At 51.7% G+C, this 10,972-nt stretch overlaps 1 protein-coding gene across 1 annotated transcript in view; it reads left to right on the forward strand.

The window, feature by feature from the left end:
• Window positions 1–10,074, forward strand: part of CD9 (CD9 molecule) — a 31,895-nt gene extending 21,821 nt beyond the window's left edge. The window contains exons 3-8 of the mRNA XM_040642062.1: window positions 4,703–4,800; window positions 5,519–5,593; window positions 7,297–7,395; window positions 7,543–7,632; window positions 8,305–8,388; window positions 9,494–10,074. Coding sequence (XP_040497996.1) covers window positions 4,703–4,800; window positions 5,519–5,593; window positions 7,297–7,395; window positions 7,543–7,632; window positions 8,305–8,388; window positions 9,494–9,559 — 512 coding nt within the window. The 3' untranslated portion in view covers window positions 9,560–10,074. The remainder of the gene's footprint in view (window positions 1–4,702; window positions 4,801–5,518; window positions 5,594–7,296; window positions 7,396–7,542; window positions 7,633–8,304; window positions 8,389–9,493) is intronic.
• The last annotated feature ends 898 nt before the right edge of the window (window positions 10,075–10,972 follow it).

The following is a 10,972-nucleotide window of genomic DNA, read 5'->3' on the forward strand; positions in this document are numbered from 1 at the left end:
AGCCCCTGGGGGAGAGAGGAGAGCAGATCTGCACAGAAATATGGAAGCTGGTGGCAGCCATTAGGGCCAATGTCCTGAGGAGAGCCTGGCCTTCTGCTCGGGCTGCTATTGTCTTCTGCCGAGTGCCTGGCTGGCTTCAGTCTTTTGTTTTCTAGGACTCTGGCTAATTCCCTGTGTTTTTAGATGTAGGAGGCAAGGCTCTCATTGGTGAGTGGAGGAATCGGGAGGGAGACAGCCCCTTCGTCATGTGTTGCTCACTGTCTCACACATGTTGTTACGTGATTTAATCCTCGTAACTCTTTAGGGTACATGGAATGATTCCATCTTATCAACGAAGGAACCAAGGCCTAGAGGTTAAAGAGCTTGCCCAAGCTGGTACCCGTCAAGAGACAGGGCTAGAATTTAAACCCAGGCCTACAAAAGCTGCTTCTCGGACTATCCATGCTAGATTGTGGGGAGGACTCCCCATGTAGGAAGAGAAAGTATCTCTACCAACTGGATGTTCCCCACTGGGGGGGATGGGCAGAGCAGAAGCTCCTTTGGCCTTTGACCTCACCCAAATTGTAGCTGGGAGAGGGAAGTCCCCAGCGCTGGTAGCCCTGGCCAGCAGACGACAGATGGGGAAGTCACGCGGGGTGGCAGGAGAGTGACGAGCACATGGTGGGAGGAGCACAGCCTGCCTCTGGGAATCACAGGATGCAGGATGGCCAGTGGTCCTACCCGGAGTGACCAGAGGCACAGTCCCAAAGAGAAACACAGGGATCCCTAGTTGGATGCTCCCTCAGCTCCAACAGAGGAATACAAAAACTTTGCAGAAGCCCAAGCGAAGGAGGGCAATGCAAGTGACACTGGAGCATCCATCAGACAAGTGACCACTTGGGTCTGGCTGGGCCTTGCACTTCACTGAGTGCATTGGGAAACTGAGTCATTGTCGTTTATGGGCAAAGGGCCAAGGAGGCTTCATTCTCTGGATCCCCTTCCCCCTTGAGCTGTGGCACCAGCCTTTGTGTTGACCCATGCCCCCTCTTCGGCAGAGTGCCAGCTTCACCCCTGCCAATATTCCGGGCATCGTGGGGTGACCATACCTTGCACAGGGGGCCCTCCCCTTCTGCCAGGCAGCCCACCAGCCAGCCTGACCATGCAACTGACCCTTCAGAAAACCTGAAGCACCCAGGGGTGGATTTTCTCCCGGGGGGGGGGGGCGGGGGGGCAACGGCTTTTAAAATAGAGAAAGAATGCGTAACCAGGCAGAGAAGCAAGTGAAAAAAGAAACTTTCCAACATTCACAACAGTCAGTAGTGAATCCAGAGCAGCTGACAGCCTTATATGGGCCTTCTCTCCAATTCAGGCCCTGGGAGATTCAGCCTGTCAGCAGTATCCGTAATCCCAGGCCGCAAACATGTTGGGGAACTTCATTTTCTTGGTCCCAGGCCAGCAGCCCTTCCTAACTCCTTGGTGTCCTTCCAGAACTATAGCCACTGAGTGAGGGCCTCTGGGGGCTCCAGCCAGAGGCCGTGGATGTCCACCCTTCCCTGGGACCATTCCTCTTTTTATGACAAAGTGCCTGATAGTTTCTGGGATTCCGGCTTTTGCCCTCAGTGAGCTTGCGGCCCTGGGCCATTTGTTTTGTTGCTCTGCGCCCCGTTCTCCCAGCCTCAAACTGGCAGAGCGCACATAACCACACCTCTGCGAGACAGAGACGGAGTGCGCTTGGCGAACGGAGTCCACCGTGGTGCTTATTAATGTGAACAGCCATCAGCGAGAGAGAGCAGGACCAAGAGAGAGCCCTTGGGGAGCAGCATAGGGTTCCTTTGAACCCCTGATGGAGTATTCGGAGGCACTGATCTGTTGTAAGGGGCAAGCTGGGGCTGGGTGGTAGCAGGAGGCTGATGCGTCCCCCTGGAGCTGAAGCCCAGAGCCCTGACACGCAGGTGAAAAGAATGCTCGGTGTTGTGGATAAAGGACACCCTGGCATACGCTCCCACTCTACCAAAGGCCTTTTCCTCTGACCAGGCCTATAATGTCAGCCTGAAAAGAGAATAAACAGCCCTTAAGCAAATTAATACAGAAATCCTGGAGAAGGCTCCGTGACGAATAACTTTTTCCATGAGTCAGACAGAAAGCTAACATTCACTTGTTTTGTAAAGGGGATCGCTTTGTCATTGATCATTGCCAGCCTTTGCTCACAACCTCAGGATGTCAGCTAGGAGGAGCCTGTCCGAGGGAAGCCCTGCAGGGCCCTGCTATNNNGGGGGGGGGCGTTTGCAGAGGAGCCGCCCTCTAGCTTCTTGGCCACTGCTCAAATGCCTGTAAACAGCTTCCAGGGAATTGCGTACCTTCCTCCCCAGCCGGAGAGGGTGAAGCCAAGACACCGCATGTCTGCAGCGATCCAAGCAAGATTGAGCACCAGCAGCCTTTGTCCTGCAGTCTTCATCTGCTGAGCCCAAGAATGAATATTCACCATAAACAAGAAGCCCATTAGGAGGAGACTCCATTGCACGGGCGCTCTCTCGCGCTCTCTCTCTCCCTCTGCATGGGGGAATGCTTTTTCCTCACCACTGCTGCTGACCCAACTCCCCTGACTTCTGCCAGGGCTGTCCTGGTTTACGAACCGGGGTCTGGACTCAGAGGAAACATGTCTGTCTATTCTTTCCCACTCCACTCTATTCCATGTGCTTGCAAATCCTTTTGATCTCTTAACACCCCCTATGTATTCAGCCCCTGCTGTGGAGCTCAAAGGAGTGACCTCATCCTTCGTGGTCTTGCCCCCATGAGATGGGGAGAAACCGGGGCCATTTGACTGCTGCGGCTCGCTGGTGTCCCCATGGCAGAGCCTGGAACCGAGGGAGGTCGCCCCTCCCGCCGCACCCATGCAGTGCGTGGGGCTGAGCCGCCTGTCCGAGTCCGGCCCACCGCCCCACGCTATCGGACGGCCCAGAAGGATAGGACCTGACTGGAGGACAAGCTACATTTGTCCCCATGCCCAGTCTGGGCCGGGCATGCACAGGAACAATACCCATATTCATACGACATAGGGGTTTGCCAGTAAACCCACGTGACTTGACATCACGACAGATGTGGGGGGAAAGGGGCTGGACACAAACGCTCCCTTGTGTGCGCTTCGCTCAGGGCGGCCCGGGAGCCTCAGCTGCAGGCAGGCTGCATGGTTCGTTGCCTGCAAAGCCTCGGCTCTGGACTAGGGGTGCAGATGCGGGACAGTGAAGTCACTGTAACACCTGCCAAGGTTCTCACTGCACTATCCTGTTGTGCATTGTGTGGAAACATCACAGACGCTCTCAGTTTCAGCCAGCACTTCGGGAAGTCTCTCGAGCCCCAGTGAGTAAGGAGGGATCAAGTGTGTAAAAATGCATCACTGTCATCCCTCCCTCGTATTATTCAGAATTATAGCAGCTAGCCTTTCTCATGCACTTTTGCTCCTGTCCCTTCATCTGCACAGTGAGCCGTGAGGTAGGCATCGTTACCACCTGTGGCAGGGAGCTATGCAGTGGCTTTCCCAGGGTCGTGGAGCTGGCTCTCAAACCCAGACATGCTCTCGCCACTGACAGAAGCCCCTCCCCAGGTTGAACAAAACACGCCTACAAGACAGGAAGGCACGGGACCTCTCTGCCAGTTTCCCCACGGGGCCTGTGCGCTGGGGAGCAGGCCAGCTGTGGCTTCTCCAGAGTGTAACTGCAAGACGGGCCCCTCTGGGCATTCCCTGGGGGGTGACGGAGTGACCAGGGCCAGGCTCCACTGCATTGCTTCCCACTGTGGGGCCCAGACAAAAGGCACTGCCCTTCTCACTGCCACCTCCCCACCAGTCACTCAGATTGAGGACTTCGAAACCACGGCCTCACCCTCCCTTTGAAGGAGGGTCCTTTCACCCTTCACCTAGAACAAATGAATTGCAACTGTAAGACCTCTTTAGTGTGCTCAAAGGGATATTTTGAAATTTCCTAGCCACCAGGCTCTCTACTGATAAAGACACCGAGACCCAGAGGGGGAAAGTGTCTTACCCAAGATCACAGTGCAGTTAGTAGCTGAGTCGGGATCAAAGCAAGGGTCTTCTGACACCAGGCCTGTGTTCTGTGCAATAGAGCAAGTACTCGTACCTTTCCCAACACATGCCCTTGGGTCTTACTAAGCGCGTGTGCCTCACTGCCCCGTGGGAGCAGGGCTGGGAGGCGGCCCTTCTGGGAATGAGGCAGAGCTGGCCCACCCTGAGCATGGCTCTGTGAATGCATACAGCCCCTTCCTACTGAAAGCTTGCGCTGACAGACTCTTCTGTCCGGGAGAGGCCAGCAGAAGGCTCATCCGAGTCTCAGGAAGTCGGCCCCAGTTTGTAGGGTCTATTTTAATTAGCATGAGTGGATTCATCTTGCTGGAAACAGCTGACAGACTGGATGGGTTTGTGTCCTGAGTCGAATCTGGGGATTTCTGTGGATCTCTTTGTCCCAGTTAGGGGATCATGTGTACCTTCCAGGAAGGGGAGGGTAAGATGGGAGTGAGGGCTTGATGGGGCGGGGTCCTAGACGAGAGACTGGTGAGAAGGAGACTTAAGAGCAGAGATGGAGGAGGCTGTTTTTAAGGATGGGGCAGAGCCCAGATTCTTGTAGAGGGGAAAAAGAAATTGCAGGACATATCTGGGCCTCCACACTAATGACCCCATTCTTGCCCTCTGTTCTCTCCCTTCTCCCCTCAGGAGTTTATATTCTGATTGGAGCCGGTGCCCTCATGATGCTGGTGGGTTTCCTGGGCTGCTGTGGGGCCGTGCAAGAGTCCCAGTGCATGCTGGGATTGGTGAGTACCCCTTCCGCTCCCCGCGGCCACTCTGACCCCCAGGCTCCCACCCCCAAGATCTCCTAGAACACATGGGGTGGGATGGGGTGAAGAGGGTACCCTAAGGGCTTGAGCTCTCCCCAGCTCCTCCACTGCAGGCCCCGCCCCAGCCTCCGAGCCAGGCAGCCATCTTGTCCTCCTCCCCTGCAATGATGTCTTGCTCCTCTTCCTTTCTGGAGCCTCTCTGTCTTATCACTTCCCTTAGGCGACTAAATGCCAGGACTTTGTTTTCCCCTTTTTCGAGGACCACGTTTGCTTTTTTTCCCTGAATCCACAGGTACCTTCACTTTCTCTTATTTTAAAATTTGTTAGTTTTCTTCAAATTCCAAAGTGTATTCACTTTCTTTATTTCCTCAAATCCCTGTGGTTTTTGTGAGTGAGCAATTGTATTCTATCACTGACTCTTCACTAACGCCTTAGAAATACCAATTCTGGAGTCGGCTGTGCCCCGTTCTCTCCTCCTGAGGAATCTCTTCCAACTACGGCTTTCACTCCTTGCCTTGGCTTAACACTCACAGTTCTATAAACTTCTTCCCTATCCTTTCCAGGCTGTTCATTTGTGCCCCCAGATGCCCGACCCCCAGAGACTTGTTGTTCTTCCTTGTTCTCCAGAATACCCTTTGGTTGCTCTCGTTGGCTGGCTGGGATTTCTCCTCATCCTACCTTCTTTGCCTTCTAGTTCTTTGGCTTCCTCTTGGTGATATTTGCCATTGAGATAGCTGCGGCCATCTGGGGATATTCCCACAAAGATGAGGTAGGTTTCTCCTGTAAGATCTCTTGGGAGTGATACAGGTTTGGGAATTTGGGGGTGGGAGTGATGAGGGCGGAAGGGTGTCCCAGCTGGCCACTTCGGTCAGCTTTCAGCCATCACACATGCCTCTTACTTCACCACATTCCCACATGCCCATCAGAGTGTGAGCTCCCCCGGGGCAGGGGATGTGGGTGTCATGCCAGTCACTGCTTCCAGTTCCCCAGATGGTGCTGACACATAATAGACGTTCAGGACATATTCACTGGGTCCGTGTATGTGTATGTGTGTCTCACACCTCGGCAGCCCTGTACCCATCTCCTCTGGAAAGATGGCTTAGGAGAACAAGGCTTTGAGTGAGCTGGACCCCCCTGCTCCTTCACCTAGTCTCTGAATATGTGCCGCCATGAGCCAAGTGCTGGCCAGACCCCATGTGAGTCCAGAGATGTGCCCGCTGTGGGCCCCACTTGAAGCTGCCACCTACATGTGGGAGGATATGTATTTAATTAAAGTGTCATGGAAGTCATTTATATCCAGAAGTTCCATGGGGTTGGAGAAGGTAGCATGCCAGAGGGAAATCTCTTCTGGCTTCATGGAGAAGTGGGCATCGACCTAAGCCTTGGAAGAGAGAGAGGATTTCAGGAGGAAAGCTGGTGGGAGACTGAGTACTTTTCCTTTATCTTTTTTTTTTTTAATTTTATTTATTTATTTGAGAGAGAGCGGGAGAGAGAAGAGAAAGCACCAGTTGGGCGGGGGCAGCAGAGGGAGAGGGAGAAGCAGACTCCCCACTGAGCAGGGAACCCAACGTGAGCCTCGATCCCAGGTCCCTGGATCATGACCTGAGCCAAAGGCAGACACTTAAATGACTCAGCCACCCAGGTGCCCCCCAAGTACTTTCTTTTAAAGACAGCTGAATGTGGGTTTCCTCCCATAGGGAGCCACTGAAGAGTTGTGGGCCAGGATGGGCCACGTCAGAACAGTGTTTTAGGAAGGGCTATCTTGGCGTGTTCAGCGGCAGGGAGACTGGATGGTCGAACCCTGTTTAGTGAGAGAGAAAGGTTTAACTCTCCAGATACAAATGCCGTAACCATAGAAATAGGAAGAGATGCTAGTAGAAACTGCTGAAGGAGAGATTCTGGGTGTTGGTCAGTTAATTGATTGGGGGCGGCGGGGGGGGGGGTGCCTCGAGGGACAGGCTTTTGTTAAACTAGGGAATACCCAGGTGCAAGAGGAGAATAATTGTCCATCATATTATAATAGCTAATACTGATTCCAGATTTACTCTGTACCAGACACTGTGCTAAGGACTCATGTAAATCCCCACCATGACCTCTGAGGCACAGAGTGCTATAATCTGCGTCGTACATACGCGCAGAAACGGAGGTACAGAGAGGTTTGGTAATGTGCCAGAAGTCACACAGCCTCTCAGTGAAGAAGAAAAAAATGGAAGCCTGAGGAACAAGTCTGGTCAGGAGTAGGATTTTGTTGTTGTCATTGTCATTACTGTTCCTCGGACTGAGGAGAGTTCCATTTTGTTCACAAGTAGAAGGGAAGGAGCCAAGTGGGGTGGAAGGGACCGGGTCGGAGTGGGTTCCTAGGGACGTGGGAGGAGACGAGAAGGGCCCCGGAGGCGCTGGGAGAAGCAGGACGAGTCTGGTGGCTTCAGTCTCCTCTAGCCTGTCTGCCCGTCTCTTGTCTGCCCATCGCAGGTGATTAAGGAAGTCCAGGAGTTCTACAAGGACACCTACAACAAGCTGAAGTCCAAGGACGAGCCCCAGCGGGAAACCCTGAAAGCCATCCACTACGCGGTACGTCCCCTCCGCAAACACTCCTTCGGAACACGTGCCCACATGGCAAGGGGGCGGGGGGCTTGGCGCCCCAGACCCCGCGTCTATATGCCGGTCACCTGCGTTACTCGTCTCTCTCCCACCCCGTCCCTGCCCTTCCCGCTGCAGTTGAACTGCTGTGGTCTGGCTGGCGGAGTGGAACAGTTCATCTCCGACATCTGCCCCCAGAAGGATGTTCTGTCAACCATCACCGTGAAGGTAAACTCGCATCCCCGCACGGCTGCTCTGGACAGGTCCCGCCAGGGCTGAAGTGAACTGTTGCTGTCTCGTTCTGGGGGGACAGGCACGCGAGGGCTTCAGAACTACTTCTTGCACCTGTGAGAGGGCCCCGCAGTGGCCATCTCTTTTCTCCCCGGCCCCGGGGCCTCTGTTTCCTCAGGGGCAGCAGAGCAAGGAACAGACCAGGGAAATAACAAAGTGTTCTAGCCACCTGCAATGATTGGGCCCCTGGAGCTGCCTGCTGCTGCTTCACGTGCTGCCTCCCCCAGCCCTCAAGCCAGCAGGACGGGTGTGCTCTGAATTCTGGACTCTTCACTTTTTAGATATATCAACAGCTTACAATTGGAAGCTGGAGCTAATGTCCAGATTTCAGAATAATCGAAAGTAACCTGATGGCCTGATCTGAGCTAGACCCCAAAGCAGGAGCTTACCCTTCTTCCTTCCCTTATTTCTTACCCGGACTTGAGGGACCCAACTCCATATCCCTCGGTTCTCCTTTCCGTCCACCAGCCAGGACACCTGGGCACTCCTGTCCCCAGCCCTTTCTCTGGGACCCCCAGTGCTCCTGGCATGAGACAGGTGCTGTGGGAGGGAGAAGGCGCACTGGAGCAGGAATTGTATGTGACCTGAGTCTTGGTTTGCCCCCCTCAGCCCTGCCCTGAGGCCATAAAAGAGGTCTTTCACAACAAATTCCACATCATCGGCGCGGTGGGCATCGGGATTGCCGTGGTGATGGTGAGTATTGAGGACGCCGGGAGGGAATGATCGTCTTAGTGGTTGACATCTGTTAAGCACACCCTCTGGCCAGGCACAACTAATGTAATCCTCACCATAGCTATGAGGTGGGAGCTGTGGGTATTCTCCTTTTACAGACTAGGAAGTGGAGAGACGAGAGGTTGAGCTGATCAAAGCCTCTGAGCTCATGAGTGAAGCGTCTAGGATTTGAGCTCCATGTGTCTCCAGAATGTGTTGTCTTAACCATTAAGGTTCAGGGGTAACTGAAAGGTGATGCCGGTGCTGCTGGTCCACGGACCACACTTAGAGTAACGAGGGCGTAGGTCACCCAGACCTGTTAGTTATCCTGGGATAATCTTCAGGACAAGTTTTTGTTATGCACCTGCTTTTCTTTTCCCCAAGAAAGTAGTTCAGTAAAAGTTACATGGATGGGAATTGTTCTCACACACATACACACACACCATAGTCTGAAAAGGTGGACAGCCAGAACGAAGATTCCAGGCTTCAGATAATCTGCTGTCCCGCTAATCAGCCCCTGGAAACCATTAAGGGCAACCAAGGTTCCCTAGGGTCACCCCCACTTGCCCCAAGAGGGAGTGATAAGAACCAGGTAGGGGACTTAGCCCTCCTCTGCGCCAGTAAGACTATCCCAGAAGTGAGAACTGCTTCCTTTCTTAGTGGTTCTTTACACCTAAGAAAGGCTTGAGGCTACTTTCAGTAAAAACCATAACAGTACTTTTTTAAATGGAATATAAAACACAGACACACACATAGATGAAAAGTACAGGCCTGTGTGGATCACTGGAATATCTGGCATTGAGCATTAAATTTAGCTCTGAGCTTATATGTCACACTCTGGAAGTTTCCTCGGGGAAGTGGCTTGTGCAGTTGACATGAGCAAGTGGCCACAGACCCACGGAATCCCAGCAGTCGGTGACTCTTCCCATTACCCAGCCCCACCTCTCCTCCTTTGGCACCCTTCAGCATGCCTGGCCCTGTGGTCGCTGTTCTTGTTTGTCTTGGCCCGAGTGACTCACGTCTTTCCTCTCCCTCCCCCTCGCTTCAGCAGAGCCGCTCGGTTCCTCATGTTCCATCTCTCTTCTAGATATTTGGCATGATCTTCAGTATGATCCTGTGCTGTGCGATCCGCAGAAGCCGAGAGATGGTCTAGAGTCAGCTTGCACCCCGAGCAGGAAAGTCCACCCCTAAAGATTGTTGGTTATTTTCTTGGGGTTTTGTTTTTTTGTGTGTTTTGGGGTTGTTTTTGTTTTTGTTTTTGGGTTTTGGTTTTTGTTTTTGTTGGTGTTGTGTTGTTTTTGTTTTTTGACTTTTTTTTTTTTTTTTGCCACTAACCTTAGTATTCATTCTGCATTTCTAAACAAAAAAGTTATTCCATGTTTGTCTTTTTAATGCTTTATTCAATATTGGTATTTGTAGTTGAGCGATTTGGGGATTTGGTTTGCTTTGGTTTATATTTTTTTGGTTGTTTGTTTTTGCTTATTATGTTAAGCAGAAATCCTGCAATGAAAGGTACTATATTTGCTAGACTCTAGACAAAAGATATTGTACATAAAGAGAGGTTTTTTTTGTCTTTAAAGAGGTAAAAAAATGTCTATCAAACTTAATCAGGTTGTAACTTATGTTGAAGACAATTTGATACATAATAAATGATGATGATATCCTGGACTGGCTTTTGTTTTTTGCTTCCTTTTTATTTTTAAAGCTATTTATTTTTCAAATGTCTTCTAACAGCATTTATATGAGAAATAGGTCGGAAAGTTGGTCTCCCTACTTGACTAATGAAGAAAGCGAAAGAGGAAGGAATTTTGATCCAAGACCACACAGATGTTAATAGAGTCCACACTAGAACCCATGACTCTTGGGGCATCGGGCTGTATCTCGGGAAGACAGCAGTAAATGTGACCTCTCTGATGGCAGGGGACTTTGTTTTATTCACTGCTCTACCCCCAGCACCCGGAACCCACCGTCTCTAGTGCATGGGGCTCAATAAATATTTGTTGGCAGTTAATATTTGTTGGTTGAATAAATGAGGGCATTTGATTAGGGAGGCAGAATATTAAATGTTAAATATTGTATATATTGTAATTTACATTTTGTGTGTGTGTGTGTGTGTGTGTGTAATTTGCTGTCCAGATTTGACCTTGTACAATCTTTAGAGTTGGTTCCACAGTCTCTTTAAGACCATTGTCTTTGCATCAGACACTGGAACTTGAAGCCATGTGGTCACGGGGCAGTCAGGAAGGACAGCTGGATGTAGTTGGGGAGAGCGAGAAAGGCCAGAACCCAAGCATGAGCTAGCACCCACGAAGACAGACAAATCTGTGTCAATTCTTGTTCCTCTGATGGGGGTGTGGGTCCTGCAGAGTCCAGGACCCTATGTGTTGGAGCTAAACACACACAGGCCAGGAGCTGCAGTAGCTGACATGAGCCAGCAAAAAAGCAACCGTTTTGTGTGAGCTGCAGAATGCCTCATTGCCTTTCAGGCCTCCCATGCGAGAGGGGAAAAGCCCAGGGTTAGCATGCTTGTGTCTCATTGCTATTCTGTGGCCCCAGGAACCTTACT

The sequence above is a fragment of the Ursus maritimus genome, unplaced genomic scaffold (genome assembly GCF_017311325.1).
Source record: "Ursus maritimus isolate PB19 unplaced genomic scaffold, ASM1731132v1 scaffold_26, whole genome shotgun sequence".
Taxonomy (NCBI): domain Eukaryota; kingdom Metazoa; phylum Chordata; class Mammalia; order Carnivora; family Ursidae; genus Ursus; species Ursus maritimus.